This window comes from Centruroides sculpturatus, unplaced genomic scaffold (assembly GCF_000671375.1).
Source record: "Centruroides sculpturatus isolate CEXI.00-Female unplaced genomic scaffold, Cexi_2.0 scaffold311, whole genome shotgun sequence".
Taxonomy (NCBI): Eukaryota; Metazoa; Arthropoda; class Arachnida; order Scorpiones; family Buthidae; genus Centruroides; species Centruroides sculpturatus.
This window is the reverse complement of record NW_019384505.1, coordinates 343,387-368,428: the sequence shown is the minus strand read 5'-3', so window position 1 is coordinate 368,428 and position 25,042 is coordinate 343,387. Positions and strand designations below refer to the sequence as shown.

The window sequence follows — 25,042 nt, the reverse complement described above, 5'->3', positions numbered from 1 at the left end:
ATGTGACACAATCGATGCCGAAGATTTATTTATATAAGTAATTAACGGTTTAAACAATTGCTCATCTGTACGGACGATCTGTAAAAATCTAGGTTAATAAAAGAAAAATCGCGGCACCATTCTATCCATTTATCCAACTGATGGAATTAATTCCATCTTACTTTAATACCGACCGCTTTTTTTTAAGTTTTCGAAGGTTAAACAAATTTACTTCACTTCTGCATTTTCTTAACTGAAACGATCTTTTATTCATAAACTCCGATTGGAAGTAATCTAAACAGAGAAGCCATTTTTATCAGAGCATAACGAAGTTATATTACAAGACTGAGTCAGGAGTAATGACTAAGAAGTGGTTATCTACCATCTTCTCTTTTATTCTGGATTTTCTGTATTTAATTTTGTCAGGAACTCGACTATGAAATCTTTATATCTTAGATAAAACTATTTAAATTCTCTTCTGCATGCTGCACACCCCGACAGTTAGTTGCCGAACAGTTCCTGAAATTTACTTCAAGCCTGCGATATACCTAATCATACGAAGTCTTTGATCCACTGAAGAAACTTAAAATTCTTCTTATGTAATTAAGCAGGAGGAGATTTTTCTCTCTAATCATTTGTGTGGCTTTATGGACAAGGCGACACAGAATATTTTACGTTTTTCAATGTATTTTACTTGGCGGTAAATCGTCAGTTTACATCCAATCGACCCCAGAAACGTGACAAGAAACCTGTTCCTCAACAGAAGATCAGGCTTAACTTTATTTATCCCCGGGAGGCATGATTAATGGTTTAGTGTATCACCTCCACCATGGATGCAGTATCCCGTCAATTGGCTCTTTATGTAACTAGCACCTGGGTTTCTTATTAAAATCGATACGAGAAAACTTGTGCAAGATAAATATGAAAATCGCATCTTTACATGACATCCAAATTTAATTATTTAACAATTTTTCATCTTTAATAATAATAATAAAAAAAAAAAATATTTTCGTTAAATTATCATAAATGAATGTTTAAGTGTTCCTTTCAGCTGGATCTTTATAGTTAGTATATTCGTTTTTTAATGTAAAATATTGCTTTTATTAAACATTTCAGGCGCTTAAATATTAATAAATTTCAAATTTTCCAAAAGATGCTAACCTTATAGCGCGTATTCATTATTGAAATACATATTTATGAAGTTTTTTTTTCCTCTCATCAAAAATCGGCTAAGGCGATGAAGATTTTTTAAAAAAATAACAAGAATATAAAGTATATATAGATCATATTTTTGAGTGTTTTTTCCGGAATTATAGATTAAAATACAATAAATTAAAACATAGTAATGTTCCAAGTATTTTATAATTAAATAAAATTAGATATTTAAAGAAATTTAATCATCAAAAATCTAACAGAACAACAACAGACGTTCCTGTGAAAATATCAATAGATCGACTCAAAACACAAGGAATATTCTTGTTATTCCACAAATTTCTACTAAATTCTCAACAATTTTTTAAGAGTTAATTGATGCTACACTTGATTTGAAGAATTAAAAAAAAAAGACGTAAAACTAACGAAATGGGAATCGAAACCGGACTCTTGATAAAAATCGACTTCGTACCGTGCCATCATTACGGGTGATTGAATAATGCCAAATTGCTGCTATTCACAAGTAATGCACTAGTAATATTCTTTGTATATATAACTTCAATCGCTTCACTTCACATCCTATTCAGTGTAACTGCTTTAACATTATAAAATTCTATAAATATATATATATAATAATAACAATTATAATAATAATTGAATAGGATTGTTTGCTCATATCAAAAATTCAAAATTTAACATAAAAAGTAGAAAAATTAATAATAAGCAACCTTAAAATACTGTAATGTTCGATTTTTTTATACTGTTTTATAGAGTAGAATTTTAACATTATGTATTCTTTAACTTTTTAAAACTCCAGAAAATTATGCTACTTAGTTTTACACTTGAACATTGATCACAGAATACACGTACGCGACATAAAGGGTCTATTTTCATGCATAGCTTGTACTTTCCAAGAGTTTTTTTCTTGTTTTTCAATTATTCAAGTTGGGTCTAAGCATTGAAAAATGTTAGAAAGGAGACATGTGCGTTTTGAAACTAAGCCATCAGCTCCACATTCCTCTCACGTATCCCACATGCAATCGATATGTGTGGTCATATCCAATGCCACATTACTACCTCACTGGGTAAACTTATAGTCGAAGAGATGGTTTCATGTATTTGAAACACACGTCAAACATTTTTCTTCTTCCATAAGAAAAATCATCGCTATTAATTAATAGAGTGAGGATATATGTAATTAAATTAAACGTAAGAGTTAAGCTTTTAATAGGATTAAAGTCGTCATTTATTGTTATGTAGATCTGAAAGTTTGTTATATGCCGACAATATTTATGTAAATAAACACAAAATTACTCATTTTTAACGCTAAATCATTCCAAATGATGTATTATAAAGTTGAAATTATGTTCTATAAAATAAAAACAGTTCGAGTAAAACTGCCGAAGTAAAATAATTTTTAGCTGCTACATTTGAAGCGATATCGCGACGAAATTTGACACGGATAATCGAATTTATAGCGGTAATCAACTAACCAAATTTTATCAAAATCGTATCATTCCGTTCTATTCTGCGAACGATTTTCTGTAAGATACTGATGATTATGGTTACAGATAGAGGTGAGAATTGCTATACGGTATGTTACCAATGTTGTTAATGCTCGTATCGATTTTGGCAAAATTTACCCTACGGGTTTTCGAATAATTTAGCAAAGCGCCGTTATCGGAAAACGGACGGGAAAAATAAATTCGTAAGCGCTCTTCAATGAAATAAAAATTAAGAAACCGTAAAGAAGAAACAAATACAATAATTTAGTTGTTTGTTCAAAACATCATCTTTTTTTCAGTAGAAAGATCTATTATCGATGTTACTCTTGGTGGCCAAACGATTTATTAAAGAAGAAACCAAACTATCTTGCAGAACAAAGGGAAAAAAGTCTTATTGCCTTGTTCGTCTGCTGCGATTTATTGATTTTCCGGCGATTATATATAAACTTTTATAGTTATTTCATATATATATATATATATTTTTACTTTAAAAAACAACAACAGGAAAAAGACATTCGAGAGCATTGTAGCAATTTGAAAAATCAACGACGATTTAGAATAATTGCACAACGATAGAAAGAAATGGGAACGTAGCAAATCCAAGAAAATAGAACGACATAAATTACTTAATTTGCCAGGAAAAAAACCTCTATAACGTAGAAACACAATTTAAAATATTTCCAAACAAATTATATCGTTTACATTAATAACAGGCAGAGTAACACAAAATAATTCCTTGTTTTTGAGACCTTACACTACATTTAAATTCGATTTTATGCTATCTCTATTTTGATATTTTAATCAATAAATTTCATAGACAAGAGAGAAAGAGAGAGAGCGAGAGAGAATCCATAAATTTTTAACAGTAGCCACGCATACAGGGTTCGATCCTTTGAAGCCACCAGTCGATAATATGCAAAATTCATAAAGGACGTGCGAGAATGTGTTCTATTCCGAAACCATAGAAGGGACGAGCGTCGAAGTTCGAGACGTCTCGAATTTAATTAAATTAAAATGGAAAACTGTAAAAATATTATCTTAAATAAATGTACGAAATCATTCGGGATGTTATTTGGATTTGGTGAACAAGACAACAAAACTGACACGGTAATGCTAAGAAGCAGGTTAGCAACCAAACGTTTCCGTGTTGATTTGTCAGTTCAGTGACCCGTTAGCATCGTTTCAGTGCCTGTTTCAGTCCAAAGAATAAAGTAAATACCTCCCATTGGATTTTTTTTTTTTTTGCTCAAATATTAGAGTCGGAGATGTTCAGTCAATTGTCGCAAATTGAAGGAGATTGTTCGGGTTTAATTTAAAATTTCGTGAGTTTGCTGGTGCGTAACTGGATAATCACGATTGTGACTATGTAAATTTTTAAGATAGCGCGCTTTATTCTTTAATTATACATGAGGAGAATAAGAAATGTAGTCGAAATGTGTAATATTTTAAATAATGTAACTTGCAATCTTCATCCTTACAACAGTTCTTCTACATGACTTAGTTTACAAAATGGAAAAATCTGCTCGACAAAATTCTCCTTCAAGCAGACACCTGACGAATGATACTACAAATATCGATTGAAGCGAATTTTTTTTTTTTTTTGTATTTAGATCTTTCTTTGATTTTCTTAAAATACGTTTCTAACAAGCATTTATCTCGTGTCGTATCAATAATTAAACCCGTCTGTAAGGTACAATTCGCAGAATGAAGCCCATTTATCTAAAGTAAATTCTTTCCCTGTGAACATGGAACGTTGAAAAAATCCAATTTTCGGTTGTAATCACAATTTTTCGAAGATAATGGACATTTTTTTTCCTGAAGAAACACAAGCAAATCCTTAAAAATCTACACAAGTATGGATTTATCCACGAGTCAGAATTTAGCTCCAATCCATGTTTAAGCATTTAATTGAGTTTACATGCCAAAACGCGATGTATCTTGCTTAACTAATCGTATTATAGCGATCAATGATCGGTAAACTCATTTAACAACCGTAGAGTTTACTGTTTAGTTATTTACCTTAACCGAGGCCTTTGAAGGTGTACACAATTCTTCGTGTGTATCGTATATAGCATCATATTTTTTGGTTTATTTTCCACAACAGCTCTCCCTAAGGGCATGGTTTTTAGTTCTATATTGTTTCTATGACAATATAAAACGAAAAAAAAAAGCATTATATATATAATATAACAGTAGAATTCATATATCAATGACCTTAAACTGTTTCACGTCAATGTGACTTCTCTTTTGTATAACAAGGATTAATTCCCGGAATTTGAATCATTCTACGGCTTCTACGGAAGAAAATAATGATGATAATTCAAGATTATAATCTGTTGATCTATTTACATATCTCGAAAAACTAAAAAACATAAAAAAATTCATTCTACAAACACAAAAACGAGCTAAACAAGAATTTCGAGAAGTTGTAAAAACTGCGCTCTCATTGAAATTAAATTTTTAGTTTTATATTTAAATATAAATTAAAAATTAGGTTATTTTATTAATAATAAAAGTAAGATATAATTTTACTTCAATTTAATTTCGGTTTTTTTGTAATTAACGATGAAATTTATCCATTCGAAAAAATAAATTATACTGTCTTTTAATGCCAAGTTTATTGTTAATTACAATAACTGTGGAATCAAGATCTCGTTCCCTCGCAGGCTGTTAATTACGATTAACGATTTAAAACAAAAAAAATTATATAAATTATAATTAAGTAAGCGCTTCACATGGAAAGAAAGTGAATATGCAAGGTATTTAAATTGATGCATTTGTTTTTGTCCGCATTAACGATGAATTTAAGAAGTGTTACAAGCTTTCAGCAGAACTAGATATTCAGCCATGCGTTAAAAGATTTTTTTTCTTCGAAATTCTTAAAAACTTTTATATACTGATTAAGTTTTCTTCCTTAATGTTGCCGAAAATCAACAAGTAGGTAAATAAGTACATTCGTTTTACTTCCTAAAGTCGGAGCACCGGATTCGGTTGCCACGACAACAGAGCAAACAAATATTCCCCAGATCTCAGCTACTACATACAGGTATCAACACACCTGTCGGAAAGCTAGCCTCCCATAGGTCAACGACCAGAAGTTCTTCACAACTATTCAATGTTTCATCCGATTAGAAGTCGACTTGCAGAAATCGAATATGACACCGCTTTAGGTTAAATAAAGGAACACGCTGCTGCAAACTTGATTATAGATTTTTGTCTTTGGAATAAAAAATCCTTTTATCCTTTGCAAATTTTCACTTTAGAGGACTTAAATTTTTCGAAGTATACTGCCTTCTTTCGTGTGTAACGAATTGTAGAATGCGTAAAGGAGGGGGAAAAACAAATCAATTTCTGTAGGAATGTTAACTTGGAATGGAAAGGAATTAAGCTGAAAAAGACGATTTAAATACATTTTTAAAATCTCTTCGTGTCTAGCAGGTTGGAAGAGAGAGAGAGATTGTTTTTTTTGTGATAATTTCTGTGCAGAAATCAAATAATCTTGACTGAAATCTCCCCCTTGGATAATTCTAGAAATCGGAAAATAAATAAAATATAGAGAAGAGAGATCTTCTATTAGTGAAAATGTAACATTCAATTGTTGTACAAGTATCTTTTTTCATGCTATTATAGAAAGTAATGGTTGTGTTAAGAGTTCTTTCAAGCTGCTAGGGGTTCTTCCTTTTGTTCTCAAGCAGTGGAGGGCGAACAAAATGACAGCAGTTCATCTGGTTGCCATGGCATCCCGGTCCTGATATAATAAAGGCCCGCATATACTCACTCTTCAACATCAAGAATCATCTCATGTAAGTTTGAAAAGTTTCTGATAAAGGTTACTCCATCAGATAAGTACCGAAAAGCTTTATTGAGTTATTATTGTTTCGGTCTAGACTAAGTGCTTTCTAACGAAATTGTATGAAAAATTTATGAAAATCAATAGAACTGACATGGCCAGCAATTCTACCCTCAAGCGTTCCATGCACCAATGCTCTAATTATTGTTGCTGAAGTTAACTCATACTATGCTAGTTAGGTGAAACGCCATAAAAATGCCGACCATATGCAGGTTTTTAGCTCTATCAAATTTTATTATATTAAAGTATATAAACTTATTGTAATGTAATGTAAATAACGTTGTGAAAGAGAGAGTTTCGTGTAATAATTGTATGGCGTGATATATTTTTTCTAGTAACATATACCCTACCCATTTTGATGTCACATCCCGGATAATGCCAAAAGGAATTACTTAAAAAACTGTTTTATCCGTCGATACTTCATAGAAAAATAAGCAAGAAGAGTGCAATGGCCTTATGCTAATAAGTGCGCATTAATGCATTATGCAACATCATTCTTCGAGATCAACTAGAGCACTAATATCAACAAATCATACAGAAAAATCTCTTGACCTATATTTTATATCCTAGGCACTGAATGTATTTTTAAATATATACATTTTTTATATACATCTAAACAATCTGGATAATATGACATACGTTAAAATGAAAATATATACATAGAGAACTGGAAAGTTGCGTGTCAGCCAGGAAGGTCGAAAATGCACATTTATAGTGGATATACATTGGCTAAAACGTAAGTCAACGCTGCAAATTTACCGAATTAATTCAAGGAAAAAGGTAATAAAAAATATACACACAATGTGTTACTAATTAGAGCATAAATTTTCGCTCTTTAAGATTACAGGAGCAATGAATAGACATACAGACGAGCGATAAAATAAATATAAAATGATAGCATAATAACCTTTCGCATCAGGTTATTGTTACGGGATATATATTCCATAACGGGAAAATAGGTAGTCGGTAAACACCACACACTGACACCAATTTTGCTTATTAATACACCAACGTTCAACCTTTCCAAGGACATCTGCCAACACAATATTCTGCAATATACCATTGAAAATTGCTTAATTGTTGAATGTTTAATTACTCCAAATTAACGAAACCTTCGTCTAAATGGATAAAATATTTAATCGACACTATTTTCTATCAAATTTATTTTATAAAATTAACTTTTACAGCTGTTTAAGTAACGCAACCATCTTTATTTTGTGTAAATTCTAACTTTAAATTTCTAAATTTGACGACACCAAAAAATTAATTACATATTACTCAAATTAAAAAAACCTCAAGAATTTAGTCTGCACGAGCAAGTTACTTAAGAGATAAGCTATATGTTAATTACTTACTTGGCAATGATTGCTAATAATGCTATCCCTGTGCTCTTTCATAAATCCTTAAGAGCACTTAGAACATGAGTAAAGACGACTGTGTACAGAATCGCGAGCTTTCAACTTCCGTGTGGCTTTCGCGCATGCACAAGATACAGTACCAATCACGCTCGATGAGCTTGGTAGGAGGAAGATTAAATAAAATATTGCAACAAGATAAAAATTAAAGAAAGAAAAAAAAAAAATATTACAACACGATTCAAATGGTGCCATACGATAATTACCAATTAGCATTCTTATCTTTATTTTAATATGTTATCATTCTTCAACTAGTTGCATACAGTATTTATTTTAAAACATTAATTCTAATGAGCACTAATATCAACTTGAAACGTTTGCAAATATCACAAAGTTTAATTAATCCTAAAAAAATCTCAGTTCATTGATCGGATGTTGACACGCGCCTTATAAATAGAAGATAACTATATTTAATCTAACTAGCAGAATTATAATTCAAGACCTTCACTGAATTATTAAAAAAAAGGGGGGAGATTAATGTTGTTCAACTAAATCTGCCAAGTAAATTATGGCCGCCATAGCAATCTGTCTGTAAAACTAATCACTATATTACACTTCACACGTTGCTACTTTCACATTGAGTTCCAATGAAGGAGAAGGAACTGTTTGTAAAATCTACTCTCATTCTCTTAAAGGGCACTTATAACTAAATTTGGAAAACTAATTATGAATGTAATTGTTAATTGTCCGATTCTTCAAGGTTTAAATTTTTAATAGTTTTCAAGTATAGTTTGAGAGAAGAAACGAGATTACAACAGCTAATTACGTTTTCTAGAGGACCTGTATAGGGGGGATCGGTAGGGATGTCACTTACCTGTATAATGGCTCCACTTAAATTGGTATCCTCACATTTTTAAAGGAAAAGTTTATACTGGTAGAATCGAATTTTCTCCTCCGTTCCTTTATTTTCTTAAAGATCTCTGTTAATTAAATTTTGTAGTGGATTATGGACATTATCATTAACCCTTAACGTTTGGCCATTTGGGTTTCAAATTACCTACTAATTTAAATTAATTCGGGATAGAAAACCGGAAGTGGCTTTAAAATAGGATGGGGTTTTTTTCACCCTTCTTCCAATAAAACATAATTATTGCGAAAGATTCGTGTTTTTATTAATGAATGAGCCTAATTTCTGAGGCAACAATTACGTGATCCGCCCAAACAAGAGGTAATTACTACGTTAGAAAGTCAGAATATGGCAATTTTAACGTAATTAATTAATATTTACTGCAGCTTTTTAAATAATAAATCAATACTTTTTATTTAGAAAAAACATTAATTATTTTTATAGTGAGCAGATGAACAAAACATAGAATTAATTATTTTTTTTTTAAAGACTAAAATAAGTTTTCGTACATTTTAACATAAATTATAATTAATTTTAATCGATTATATATTAGTGTCAAAACTCAACGCCAGATGGCGGAAACACGCGATTATTTACTTTAAAATCTTAATACTTTAAAATCATTTTAATGTCAAATATATTAAATTATTTATAAAAATAACAATAATAAAAAAATAATTCGCGGCTTCCTATTGAAAGTTTCATGTAAATATGCTTTGATAAATTTATTACAAGAGCTTTTTAAATTTTCATATTGCCAGTAAGCTTCGTTAATTCTTAAATATATAATGGCGAAGTGTCTCGTTAGATTACTTTGCCTCTCAAAACTTTATCCTTAGTTAGAAAATAGTGGAAGGCATGCACTTTTTACTTATATTATTAGTATTTTGGGGATTCATACTAAGCTTACTCCTACTTTATGAAATTGTAGTAGGAAGCTTTAATGTTATAACGGGATGTACACGAGGGATTTGCAGCGAGAGAGAGTTTAAATCTGCGTAGGGACTTTGTATGTGGGAGGTTAGCGCTTAGCTACTTTTGTCGGGGTTTAACCTAGGTTAACACATTACACAAAATGTAATTGAAAAGGTATAATTTGACTGAATAAAAATGGAAGAGATAATGCTGCACACCTGAATTGTTAGGAGAAACACGCGCTTTCTAATATTCAAATCACTCGATTCGGAATTTCTTTGCCGCTAATTATTGTTAACGATTTAGCTGCGAAGAAAAAAAAATTATTGTTAAAGCATTATTTATGTTTTAATAAGCAAACTGAATTAGAAAAATATTATGTAAATTACGTACAGAATTAATGCGAAACCGATAAACTGTGGAGAATAAATGGAGAAGCGAATATTTTTCTTCTATTCTTGCGTTAGATATTTGTGGAAAAATGACTGAAGGCTATTATTACACGTAAACATAGCTAAAGGAATATAAATCATGTATCATAAATATTATAAGTATTCTTTTTTTCCTTTATTTAGATAAGGTTTTATAATATATATTCGAAAAAAACCTTTATATTAAATGAATGTTGAATATATTCATAAGACAAATATTTTGAATTTTTTTATGATAAAATTGCAAAATGAATTTATAACATAAACCGAATTTTAAAAGGATACGTCGGCTGTTATTGCAATGATTTTAATCATCTAATGAAATTTTAAATATTGAAGAGATTATAATGTTAAATGTTACTATCAAGTAAGTGATAGAGCTTGCATTAACGAGTGTGCAGAATTTAATTTTCATAACTATCGATTTTCATATATTTACTTAATTAAATAAAAAGGAATAATTACGATCTAATTTAAAATTTCGTTGATGTTAAAAGTGCTTTACAATTTCATTGAATATTATATATATTTTTTAAAATAAAATTTTAAATTCAAGGATTTTATACAGAATTAGCTTAATTGAGTCCACGTGTTTTAACGTTAAAAACATTCCAATAAAAACAATTTCTGGATTGCATTATCCGGTTTTAGAAAATATTAGGAGATAAGATAATATCATTTCGATTATTTCTTTTATGTAACTGAACAATGAACATATTTTTGTTTATAGAGATTACTTGAATATTTTTATTTTCAATTCTGACATATCATTCATTTTATAGATAACTGCACTGTATTTAAATCTTAATACAATGTAAGAGAAAATTATTTTCCAAGTCATCTCCAACTAAAGATATTTCTTAGTAAACTTGTTTAAGAGAAAGCTAACATACAAAACATACAGGTTTACGTTAAAAGTAAAATTAGTTTATTCTATATGTATAAAATGAATTGCGTGTTTTATCAGTTTTTTTTTTTGCTAGAAATGTATAAAACTAAACCTGTCATTTCTCAATTAATTTTATTTTGTTTAAGACAAATATTTATATAGAAAGTCTTCTTACAACAGAACAAACATTCGCCAACTTCTGTTTTCGTCAGATTTTTAATTACTCTTTATTATCAATAAGTTAGATGCTATTATTTAATTACTCTTTACGAAAATAATATAATAATCATTCGAACAATGAACTCAAGCTACACAAATAGACGAAATGCTATTTCGTTTTTAAATTCCGGTTTCTTCGTGGATCAAAGAATGGGTCACACTAACCTACCATAACCAAGTGGGCTATTGTTCGACCTTTATATATTCCCAACGCCATCTGGCAACGTTAAATTGTTCCAACAGTAGTATTTTGGCATCTGTTTCCATAATTCCGTCTGAAATAACCGTATCTACAATTTATATATTTCAATTTGAGTTTATGAACTTGTGGCTGACCCGAAAACCATTAGGAGTTTAGGTTTTGCCTATTTTTAGATAACGATTGCTTAGAAGAACTCTTTTGTTTTAAAAACTTTTCTAGATTTAAATGAATAAATCAAAATATATTCATTTATATAAAGTATCATAAACATGCTGCCGAAGGTAAACATGTTTTAAAGTGGTTTATAGAAAATACTAGAAGGAAAATCAATCACGATCCGAAACATAAAAAATAAGTCAAGAACAAGATTGAATTTTGTTAGTGAGATAGGAAAGAAAAAAATGACGGATATAAATTTACCTTGTGGTAGTAAGACGGCAAATCCTTATTTTTACAAACAATTTCGCCGACTGTCCGGCTGAGTAAGTCAACTTCACCCAACGCTCAAAGACTTTCCTCAATGGACCAACCATTCCACGATGGGGGAGAGGCACAGTCCTTCTCTATGACGTATGTCTACCCCCCAATTTCTGTCGTCTTTCTAACTTCCGCTCTGTTATTCATACGAGACTGGAAAGGTTCACTCGATTTGAAAAGGGGGAGAGTAATGACTAAGAGGTGAACACGCTTAGGTGCACAGAAGCCGGTGGGACTAGACAGGTGGTACGTCAGTTCAACCGCTTTTGTATCATGAATGATGGAAGTGACACATCATAGTGTTAACATAATCATACAACTGCTAAAATAGCATACGAAATGGCTAATTCTACTTAGCAGACGCTCAATTGAAAATAATTGATAATCTTTAATAGCCGAGATGAGTAATGTTTGGCATTCGGTACCGGAAATGATCATTCGAATTACTACTTCCATCAAGAATCTCTAAACATAAAAATAAATTATAGGAAAAGTTTTACTGTAACTTAATTGGATAAACAACCGGATGCGAGGAGGGGCGTTGGTACGATTTCCGGGTAGCATTTACAGTAGTGATTTGTACCATTATATCCGACGATAATAATTTAGAAGGCAGGACCCTCTTCTAAAACAACGTGTTGCAGATCCAATTTCCTGGCCCGAACAACTGGAAGGCAAAACCGAATTTCGCTTACTTATCAGAGGAAGAAGACAGCGGACTGTAATAAACTGGAAGAACAAAAATAGCCAAAGGGCCCGAGAAGTTTTTCTAGTTTAAAATAACTTTGTAGAATCTAAAATGTTTCAAATTACATGGAAAAACTCTAGCATTCTTACAATAATACCACTTTTTAAGTACCGTTTTCAAAGTATAATCTCTTGAAATTTCAGCTAAAATTTTACCTTACATTCTGAAAGAATTTTAATCGTAATTCACGCTACAGTTTCTCTCCTTAAGCAGAAATATTGGAAAAATTTCACGCTTCTAAACTTATAGGAAAATATTTATTAGTGGTGGGAGGTTTTCTCATAACCAAACTGCTACTGGCAGTTTAGAAAATTTGCTAACCCACGCGTATCATTAATGTCGCAATGATTTGATTCATAAAGATATATTATCGGGTGTTCTCAAGGTTAAATGATACTTAACTAGAATTCTATAAAAATTAAATATGAAGAAATTCGTAAGTGACTAATATCTGATTGCGTGCGATAAGTATGAATTATTGTTATAACCACGTGACTTTAAAGCGTATCAATGTTATAGTCGCACGTGAAAGTGTAACGTAAATCCAAATAACGACTTTCGGTAAAGGAATTGTTCTTATTCCAATTTTTATTCCTCTTTAAATCTTATCTGAGCGATAAAGAAGCTAGAATTGAGGCCATTTTTCATTTTTACAATGCAGTAATTCAATAAAATTAGCTGAGCAAAAATTTTTTTTCTTTCACTTTAATAATAATAACAATATAATAAAATCATGTTAATAATAATTTAATTAAGTCGTTTTTTATAAAAATAACTAACTAATTAGATTAATCGAAAACGTAATTTTCTAATAATTAGAAATAATAATTAAATTTTTGATAATGTGAAAAATCAATACCAGATGGCAACTTATTTTCTTAGTTAAATAAATACAGTACTATTATTACAGTTTTAGTATACACGTTTCCAACGAAAAAATTAAATAAAACTTTATATTTTTTAACCTATTTATCATTTATTATTCGTGGTAATCAACCCACATAAATTCAAACTTCGGTTATTGTGCCTAATTAAATTTAATTTGCCATGACCCATTCATTGCAAGAGAAATAGGATAAAATATTTATATAACAAAACTTTAAATGAATAAATATGTTTACTTATAAGTTTAATGCATATTCACTATAACAACATTTATAAGTAAACGTTACAAAGCTAATTCCGTTCCATAAAAACAAATCAGAAATTTACATATTAGAAAGGAAAAGCGGAAAGATTATTTATTCTAATCTTAATTAATTTTGAAAACGGATAATTAAATATCTATAATAATTGATTATACCTGATTTAATTTCACTATAAAATAAACATTTTCAAAGTATATTAAGCGAAATATACAAACTTTGAATTTGTTTTAATTATAATTCACCTTCTTATAATTACTTTCTGAATAATCCATTTCGAGTTAATTATAATTAAAATATACGATTTTTTCCTGCATTAATAATAATTAAAGTTTCCAGTATGATGGAGAGATGCGCCATTTTTGTTTTCTTTTTAATCTTAGTTATTTTTCTCCTAACGGCTTTAGTAATATCATCCTTTTTTTATTTGTGATATGATTAAAAATTAATTTAAACAAGATTTAACGAAATTTGAATAACTAAGATATTCACACTAATAAATCTTTATTAGTTTTCTTTTTATTCCCACGGTATAACGGTGTTTTAAGTGTGTGTAAAGTAATAAAACTTAATGAAAAAACGAAGATGAAAATTCGAAGCGAAGGTTATAAAACAGGGTCAGGAAGCAGAGATACTTGCCAAAAAAGATATTTCTATTCAGTAATTCAATGTAATTGACCTACAGAAAGTAGCAATGACTCAAAAATAGTCCTATTAAATAAAATATACGTATTTAATATATAAGCAAAAAGAAGAAATTCATAAATAAAATAAGAATAAGTTCTTTGTGGTATTTTACTTTCTAAAGAGATGAGAAAATGCGATATGATAAGTATGTCCGAAGCTTATGTATAATTCATCATTGCCAACTCTTAGAGACTTTATATCATGAGATCGCTATAAGAATGAGTCCATCTGTCCATCAACCGATTAGGATAATAAAATTGATGTTGAGGTTAAGGATTATCCTGTCATCAAATTTGGTTAAAGAGACATTCACATTTTTTGCGCTCTCTTTCTGCCAATCATAATTCTTTTAAGAGCAATTCGGAGCCTCTAACAATGCAAAAAGTTTGCTCAATTTATGATCTCTTTTCATTACATATTTATCGCGAATTAATAGCGATTTAATAGGCTACATAACATTTAATGTCTAGCTTATCAGATAGCATTAATACGTTACCTAAGAGACTAGTAGTGCTGTATCGATGCAATGCACGTGGAGAATTACTATGCTTGCTAATATTTAAAGTAATTTTTTAAAGTTTATTTTAGTTAGTTGCCAAGATGTTTGAAGCAATGGCTGGTTTATTTGTTCATTCATCAGATATTCACTTATTTTTAAATGTGATCAGTGGTATATTAGTGTTGCACACTGAAGATTGTGCAATTCTCAGATTATGTATGGCCACATATCTCAATGCTGCCCATCAGTTTAAAAACATATTTGCTACTAATGGGTACATTGTTTAATTTATGTTTTAGCAAGTTTCCAAATTTGAATTTTTCTAAAATTAAAATGAATATTTTAATTATTTTAGTTATCTGTTGATTATGCCGACTATTTTACGTATTTATTCCAACCATCAAACTAATGGTCTGTTATGCAGAACAATTGAATTTATATGTAAACAGTTCTTTATAATGCATCGTAAGCCTTTCATTCTGCAAGTATGTTGAAAAACAAATATTTATTTAAATATCAGTTTGATAATGTACTTAATAAATAAATTTTATAGATGTTTGGAAGTGTTGCACCAATTTTGGATATGGATTTGATGAGCAGTTATGGAGACGCAAGCAAAGTAAGACCAACTGTTTAATTTGACAGATAGTTTTGTTAATTTCTTAAATAATAGGTAATGGAAACGTTAATTTTTATTCTAGGTTCATCCAAAATCATTTTTTCAATTACTACAAAGCTTAGAACAATATGTAGTAGATCCTCTAGATATACTAGAATTAGTGGATATTGATAAACCACTTCGTGCTTTGGATTTCTGTTATCAGTTAGATCCCGATACTCTTTCAGTCCTTGATGCCATTTCACTTTGTGTAACAGTTGTTTGTTATTCTGCAGATTCTGTAAGAGGTCATCAGATGCTGGTAAATAATAAATTTCATTATCATACTTTTAAAAGCAATATTGTTTTTATAGATTACTAGATATCCTACAAAACAAATATTTATATATCTATAATATACAGTGGTGCCTCGTATAGCATACACCTCGAATAACGGACACTGCGAACAACAGACTTTCTGTTTGGCCGTTAAGTGACTCCAGCAACAGACTGGCTGCGAGTAACAGTCTTTCCATTTGGCAGTTACATGAGGCGAACAACGGACTTTCTGCAAACAAGTGCGAATGATGTTTCCAATCTTTTGCCGTTGCCAATGACAATCTGTTATTTTTATAATATACTAGCTTACCCGTTGCGCATTGCTGCAATCTCAGAAGAAAGGATATTCAAGCAAACTCGTTATGATAAAATTAAATTTTCATTTTATCATTTTTATTGAAACTTATTATTATTATTATTCATTTTCATTGGGAAAACATTTCAAAGTGTCGTTTCAATTCTATTTATTTATTGAAGTGCTTGTGGATACACGATATTTTTTGTTTTTCCGTCTGGTGTGTACACGAATAAATCAGAAGGTTTTCCGATGCAAGCCGGCCACATACAGTTGTCCATGCGAGAAGCACGGATTCTCCAAATTTAACCCACACACTCGCAGCGATTGTCAGAAGTGCGATATTTCTCATTTTTATATATTTTTTAAAATTCTTTATAATTTTCATTATTTAATTGCTCCTTCCTNATGCTTGCTAATATTTAAAGTAATTTTTTAAATGATATTAAAATTTTAATATAAAAAACTATATTAAATATGTTTTTTCTTGTCTTAATTAATTTACAAAACAGAATTTTAATTCAAGATCGTTTCGCGAATATTACAAAGTAAATTGTTTAATTTACGTTTTTTTTTTATTGGATAAATCTATGAAGTTTAGTTAAAGAGAACCTAAATTTCAGTATAACAATATCTTTTTCCAGCTAAAAATAATTTTGTCGAGTTGGTTTGATTTAAAAAAGAAATCTCACGTCTTCCATTAATTTCCTTTTCTAACGCTATGGAATGAAGAAGCTTTTCTTCTGTACGATAAAGCAAATAAATTATCACATATCTGTGCCAATATTATCGCTATATCAACAATACATTCTTTTCATATGAAATTTCTAAAGTAAACCGCGCTTTTTTTAATGCTAAACTATTAATAATTCCAAACTAAGGAATTTTCGGGGAGGAGCAAATTAAACAATTCTGGCATTCGTTTCCTCTTCGTTCTTTTTGCTTTTTAATCAATGGAAGACCTTAAATTTTCTATTTTGTGCTAAGTTTGTACACAAGTAAACCAACACTTCTTATCATCTGTGTAATTAGGCTGCCACGGGGTTCCTATCGCCGTCACGCAGACTTCACGCTGTTTGCACGTGCTACATAGCATGACGTCACCGATCGATCATGTTCACAAGTTCGACGATTCGATTTCCAGAAATGCGCCTTTTGTATAATGTATGCATGTCACTGCTTTTAAATTCTCCATCAGCCACAACCTGAAGTCGCAAATATCAAAATGCCGCCATTTTTGCCGTAAAAAACGAAAAATATTATAATTAAAATTGAATAAAGGAGCAGAAATAAACTTTATTAAAAATTAAAGCTTTAAAACATTGTTTGGGAACGGAACTTTTTAATAAACTTGTATAAATTTGTTTTTAATAATCGAATCCTGCATTAAATAATAATCTAAATAGTACGAAAGATAATTTAATAAAATATTTTCGATTTAATTAAATTTTAAAAAGTACTTTTGACTTTCTTCCGTCCGGCGAATTAAATTGAATCACGAAAAGAAAGAGGAAATACAAAATTAAGTAAAACTTAATTAAAATTTTAATGAATGCCTTTTAATTTTTTCTTAATCCTTTTAAAATTTTAAAAATGCAATCGATTGATATTAATAAATAAATAAAGCCGACGCAAAGACATTGATTTACACATTTACATATTGTATTGTGATCTTTAATCCTAATTGCACTTTAATTGAAATTAAAATCAGCCAACAACAACAAAAATTATTATTTGAATTAATAATCGAAACTGTTCGTAAATTATTTATCTTAATTATTCAATTCCTAAATTAAATAATCTTTAAAGAAACTTAGCTAAAAAAAAAATAACATATACTAAATAGGATTCGAACCCGCATCCTTTCGCTTCAAGGCAAATAGTAAACTATAATAGATAAATGACCTCTCTTATTTTACAAATTAGAATCCTGTTAGATGTTTATTTTACGTAAAAAAATAAGTCTACAATTCTTTCGAAAGTCAAAGTTGATACTTGATTTTACAAATAGAAAAACATTTATCGAAACACATACAAAAACAATTACAAATGATTAAGAAGAATTTGTTATTTTTAGTAACATAAAAATCTGGCAATCTGATCTTTACCAACAACATAAAATATCGAAAACATCATCATCCTATTTACTTTATGAATCGACATTGGAAGAGCTTCATCGTCCTCGTAATTTATCTGACCTTTCTTTATTTGATAGTATAACACATTTGGTTTACATAAACAATACACATGTGTTGCTATAGAAACGATTTTTCAATTTCAAAAGACAATTTATATAACAATATCATGAAGTTTATGAGTAGTGAAATTTTTTAAATTGATTAATTAAGAAATTAAACAGCACTTACATTTCCTCCATGTTCTAATAAGTTAGGTTGACTTATTCTTCTATTATTTTCAAGTAACTTCTTCCCAAAACTGAAATAAAAAGAACAAATTATTTAAACATTGAAAATGTATTTCATGTAATGAAATCATATAAACATTGATTTTCTAAAATAAGAAATTCTCTGAGGATAACCACTGATCAGTATTGCCATTGCGAAGTCAATGCTGAATAAAAACCAATGCATCATCCAATATAAGCCTATAAATATATACATGTATACATACTAGTCTGTATGTTTGCTTGACTTCGGTCCCAATAGATAAATCTGTAAGAAGATTGTTTCGCCTCTTAAAAAAATAACTTCTCTCTCAATCTACATATACGAAAACTTCATACAGTAACATTTCTAGAAGTAATTTCGGTTTAATATATAATAACGGTTCAAATTGTTACTGATAAATGCAGCATTTTCCCTTTCCCCCTTCTACCGTTGGGTGTGGCAATTTGACAATAGACTCGTTACACAAGAAATTAATGGCGACTTTCATTTTTTTTTCCTCCTCAATGTCCTTTCTGTTTTTCATAAATGAATTGGTTATGTGCACCCGCGTGTACGGATATTGTTATATATTTTGTTATTAATTTTTGTTGTATCGCCGCTGACGTCATGCCAATTGTCTACAGAATGCGTGTAGCCAGGAAACACTTTCATCAAAGTCCGGAAAATCCATTAATACCTCATCATGCACTGCTTTTCCTTTCTCTTTCCGACTTTCCGCATAACAATAATTAGATAAATACACAAACATAAGCAAACTGACAGAATATTAAATCTTCAATTAGAACTACAAAGAATTTCAATTACTATTAATATTTTTCAAAATATCTACATTTAAAATTTCTGAAGGGAAGGGAATTATTATTATTATTATTTTATTTTTTTGTCGTAGCTATAAACGTTTCATATAACAGAATATTTTAAAAACAGAGGAGTAGTTTACATAATTTAATATTTAATCGAGCAGCCACACCCAAGCCTTTGGACGTTTTTAATATTTAAAACAAACAAGAGTCCATTCCAGTACATTTTGGCGTATTAATTTATGCATTAAATTTCGTTTATTTATTTATTTTGAATGCTTCGTTATACACGTAAATTATTATAAAGGACGAATAATACGAAGCTTGTTCTTTTATGTGGAATCTTCTCTCTCTATGAATTAATTTCGCCTTTCAAATGGAAATCATTTTTTTCTCAAACTAGTTCTATTATAATGAAAATCATCATCATCATCATCAAAAGCAGGTTTCACTTTAAACGTCTTGTGTGCCCGTACGTAATTATACCATCCTAAAACAATTATTAAAATCGTTGCAATAACCGTTTTAAGTTTCGTAACAATTTCCTAATTATGTACAATGACCCGAAGAAAAATTTAAATAAAAACTAAGTCATGGTAAGTCAATTAAAAATTTAGTTCATATTTTTACAGCAAGCTTATTCTAGAAACCATAATAATAAATAACTTATTCTAATATTTTCTAAATTATTAAATAATAAAACCCATTATTTTAGCACTGAGCAGTAAAATTCGACTAATCCGGATTAATATTTTAGAGTAGTTTTACTATTATCATCCTCCCAATTATGGATTCTTCTATTTATATCCTCTACAATGTATGGATCGATTACCATTGATCATTACTTTGTATACTTTTAACGTGCGTATATCTTTATTTTTCTGCAGAAAATAATTATGGAAAATTATTTTAAGCTTAAGAATAAAGATAATTAAAGAGGGAGGGAAGAAAATTAATTAAATTCAAACATTACGTTTTAATAATGTAAACTAGAAAGAAGTTAGATTAGAAGTCGGACAATGCATAGCTGACAATAACCTGTCTTAATTGGAATACTTTTGCTACAATCATTTATTGACTGCGAACTTTTGCATTGAATCAAAAGACAACAATGGAAAAGGAATCAAATGGGGTAGAGAAAAGGTCAAGTTAAGGCGTGTGGTGTTCTAAGCTAGAGCCAAGGACACCCCACAATAGAAAAAAAATACATTAAAAATGTTGTCTAGCGATACCTTAAAAAAAACGCAAAAATGTTAATTTCTATGATAAAAAGCGCAAGTTTCTAAACACAAAAAGAATTTTTTAATTTCTTTTTCTTCCTTCAAAACACGCAATTTTTTAAAAAATACAAAAATGTAAATTTCGCATATTTTACTTCTATATATTTATATAAGTATAATATGTAAATTTTGCTGTTTAAACAATAACAAAAATAATCGTTCCTTTCAAAAGAAAAATTATTTTTAGCAGCGTAAATTCACGCCGATATAATCTTTTAAATAAATCTCTCTTTTTAAGAAAATACGATTATAAATGTTAAAAATAAGAAGTTAATTTGTTATATTTTTAAAAATAAACGTAACGCCGATTATTTTTTTTATTAGAGCAATATAAAATAAAAGAAAGAAAGCGTTTTAAAATCAAGAACGAGACATACAATGAAAAGAAAATGATTTAGTTTCTACCTTATTCTCAAAAGTACAGTTAATAAAACGAAAATTTCTCAATGTTTAATTTAATAAATTACACGAAAGAGGTAAAAATCGATACGTAAACATCGTAAAGGCGAAAATAAAGTTTAAAAAAAAAACACACCTTAAAAACTTGGGATTATTCTTTAGTTCCGCCAAAACATCCTCCATTCCCGGTTTCTGGGACATTGTCGCTAAGCCTAACACAGCCTAGGACACACCTATACGCAATCACCTATACATTGACCAGGTACGGATTCAGCAGTCGATGTATAGAAACATAAAGACGTCGATCTCCTCATGCTGCCCGATCGGAGTCGGAGAAGATGCCTTTCATTAAAGTGATCCTTAACAAAGAAAATTGCCTTCTTTTCTAAACAGTCGATGCCAAGTCTTCACATGGCGGCCACGGGTATGACTCATTCCTTCCCACGTGAGCGACAAGCGACCCACTTTGTATTTACTATGCCGGTGAACTGTGTGTGTGTGTGTGTGTATGGCAGAACAGTAGAGGAAAGTGAAGCCAGCTGATTTCTAAACTCCCACCTATGACGTCGAATTTTGTTTATAATGCCATATAAAGTTTGTTTTATCCATATACATAAAAGAAATTCGTAGAAGGAGGTTAGAAAAATCCTTTTGGCGACCCCCCAAATTATATAGAACGAGTTAAACCGTGGGTTTAAAACGTTGATACACGTTGTAAAAGGGTGAACAACAAAACGTAATACCCTTTTTGATCTGTGTAAATATTGATGGAAAAGGTAATTGATGCCGAGGATTAAAATTAGATAAAAAGTTTTAGATTAAAATAAACACTTTGAATATTTTTTTTTTTTTTTAAAAAGAAGAAAATTAATGGAAGACTCAAAAATATGGTTGAAAATTTTACATCAATTTCGACATATAAATTAGAATAAAATAGTCTGTCGCTAATATAAATCATCCAACAGCAATCGATTTTTAACCAAACAAAGTGTGAAACTTTGTTGGAAAAATAACAGATATGATAATCGCATAGTTCATTTTTCGGAGGGTTTTTTTTATTATTCTTCTTTATTATTTTCTCGGAATAAGTATCAAGCTATAAAGTAGTTGAAAATCCTTCCTGACAGAAGATAGCAGCTGCAATTTTCTCCCTGCAGCAGAGGGATATATTTGGGAGAATAAAGAATAAAAAAAAATGAAAGATGGATTTAATTAATGTAACAACAATTTTTTATCATACACATTTTTTTCTATACAAAAAAACACCTCTTTGTTCCTTGATGGTAGAGAAGACGAAAAAAAAACACACACACAAAACCTTTATAACTAGTGCTGCCATCTCGTGTCGATAATGGAAACTATAATTGTCAGACACGAAAATGAGTTTAAGGCCCTTTTCTCATCAGGAAAGTTAATTGGAATCCAGATCAGAAGATAAAACAGGCGATAAAATTATAATAACGTAGTTTGAGCGGAAATCCCACAGTAATCATTTAAGATAAATCCTTTAGGTTAAAAACAATAGTTGCTATAACTCAGAAAAACAATCCTCTAGCTAAGAATACTATATCTATCTTAATGTTACTACCACAGGATACCATTCTTCAGCAAGATAACGACGTACCCTACCAGTATTTGCACTATCTTACGGTCTGAAGTGAGAAAAATAACAGCCAGAATACTGTTCTCTAGGGAACTACCTAAAAATGGTTTCCAATGATCATAGATTTTATCATCTCACATAACTCTTGTCGTTAAAGTTCGAGAGGTACAATATAATATTATGGAAGTATTGCTTTCCCTTCATACAATATGCTGTAAGGGGCATGTACGGATCAAACTGATAAATATATTAATGTTCTTCTAGAGATTGTTCTTTGAGTGTTCTTCTTTAAATTTTTTTTTTTTTTATCAATTTTTAAATATTAAAATAAAAATTTAAGATATATTCAGCGTGTTTAATAGTGCACATATTTCTTGGCAAGGAATAATCCGAGATAAAACATTTTTAATTTTTCACATTTTATTTTTAGAATCCACGTTCAAGTATTATTAATATATTTTTTCTTCTTTTCGATTTTAAAATTAATTTTTATTTATATGAATATTTTATTTTAAAATGCATTAAAAATTCCTGGACATTTTTAATTTAAAGCCGTTAAAAATTATGTATTTTTTTATTTTTTATTTTTTAATTCATTATACGGTATGGAAAAAATGAAAATCTGCAATTTAAAAACGTCTTAAATATATTTTTTACTTTATAAAGTAGGAAATTTTGTCTCGAACTAGCGTTATAAATGAATATCCTTGATGTAGGAAGTGTGGGTAGAGTACATTATTTCTTGCTTCAACAATAACAAATGTTTTCAATACCTAAAATTTACATTCAATTTAAATACTGAAAACATTATTATTACACTAAACACGTTGAAATTACAAATTGAAAAAAAAAAAAAAAAACACTTCAAGAAGCGTGGTTATTTGTTTTAATATGCAAAATTGGGGATAAAGGTACTTTTAAACGCTCACAATTTCATTACTAAAGTTTACAACTGTCAAGACATTTCGATCAAAATTAAATTAGGAACATTTTCTTGTCTACATAAAAAATATATATATATATTACAAATCTTAGCTATATTCCGTAACAAATGGAGGAATTTAGTTTTTTCAGGCAATCCATTACCTTGGTGACACTAAAAAGAATTCGTAAACGACCCAGCATTGCTACAGTCACGTCATTTTGACATCATCATTCTTCAGTTTGAGTAACATCTTTACTTAAGAGATGAACAAATTAAATTTGTCATTTCTATCAAATTTAAATTCCCTTTTTTTATCCGGGATCAATAACAGTACATAAAAAGGTGTTTGGAAGTATATGAAAAACAATTTACTTTTTTATAGGCTATATATATATATATATTTTTAATGCTTAACCTTTTAATCCGTCCTACGGCTGCTCTGTCAAATTCTAATTAAAGTAATGTCATTCGTGACACGAGCTTTTTAAATATTTTTCGAATTTATTCGGGATGAGTTTTAATGCTATAAATTCTCTATCTTTGTAACGTGTCGGCTTTTACCTTTTTTTAAAATTAATTATATTTCTTAATCAATATAATTAAATAAATTTTTCATAAATATAAATTTAATTTTTTGTACAACTCAAACAAAGTTTAAGATTAGAATTCTTTTATGAAGAGTCTTCGAGGTCTTTTCATAAGATTTTTTAAAAAAAATTCTTGGACTTAAGCACAAGGTTTTCTGTAAAAATAGCTCTAATATCTATATTAAAATTTTAATGTGAAGAACAAACATGCTAGTAGCAGATTTCTTTTTTAAATGTTTAAACTTTCAATGTAATCAGCGTAAAAAAATCTAGCGCTCTTCACTTTGATGTGTCTATCAACTGATATTTGTTTGATCAGATAATTGTTTTTTTCTCACGAAAGTAGTCAGATCGATCCTGTATCTATAGTTATAACGTGCACAAACACGAATTGAATTATTGCCGAAGTGAATGGTTTAAAATACGAAGCAATGTTAATACCAATGAATTAGCATTGGTAAAGAGTATCCCTTACGTAAAATCATATTAATATAAAAATATAATTTTTACTATACTTAATAAATAAAAATATATATATTTTTAAATTCTATAGCTTAAAAATTAAATTTTTACGTAGGTATTTATGATATCGATTTTAAAAGATTCATCAATTTAGACAAGGCTATCTTCCATAAAAACAACAAAAAAATCGTTGTATAAACTCAATAAAATTAATTTAAGAATCTATCAATAACTTTACTACTTCCTAACTAATGAGTTGATATTAAAATTTTGAAAGTAAATTCTAATTTTACACGGATACGAGATTGTAATTTTCATTTAAATTAAAACTTTCTACTGCTAAATAAATAATCTTGACCTTGAATTAAATTACTCTCTCGGTGAGG

The 25,042-nt window shown here is 29.4% G+C and overlaps 2 protein-coding genes across 3 annotated transcripts in view; one reads left to right on the top strand and one right to left on the bottom strand.

Annotated features, from left to right (window-relative positions):
- Nucleotides 1-25,042, bottom strand: part of LOC111622195 (rap guanine nucleotide exchange factor 2-like) — a 94,859-nt gene that overhangs the window by 59,113 nt on the left and 10,704 nt on the right. For both annotated transcript variants that reach the window (XM_023364548.1, XM_023364549.1), the window contains exon 2: nt 18,559-18,628. In XM_023364548.1, coding sequence (XP_023220316.1) covers nt 18,559-18,628 — 70 coding nt within the window. The remainder of the gene's footprint in view (nt 1-18,558; nt 18,629-25,042) is intronic.
- LOC111622198 (protein unc-80 homolog) lies at nt 15,022-15,955 on the top strand. Its single transcript, XM_023364553.1, has 4 exons — nt 15,022-15,234; nt 15,316-15,445; nt 15,514-15,579; nt 15,662-15,955. Exons 1-4 carry the CDS (start codon nt 15,062-15,064, stop codon nt 15,938-15,940), a joined length of 648 nt encoding a protein of 215 aa, XP_023220321.1. The 5' UTR covers nt 15,022-15,061; the 3' UTR covers nt 15,941-15,955.

Excerpts from the sequence above, each read along its gene's own strand:
- LOC111622198 (XM_023364553.1), top strand. The coding sequence starts at position 15,062 with ATGTTTGAAGCAATGGCTGGTTTATTTGTTCATTCATCAGATATTCAC. Across the intron at positions 15,235-15,315 it reads AACATATTTGCTACTAATGG|TTATCTGTTGATTATGCCGA; the intron begins GTACATTGTTTA and ends TAATTATTTTAG. Across the intron at positions 15,580-15,661 it reads GTTATGGAGACGCAAGCAAA|GTTCATCCAAAATCATTTTT; the intron begins GTAAGACCAACT and ends TTTTTATTCTAG.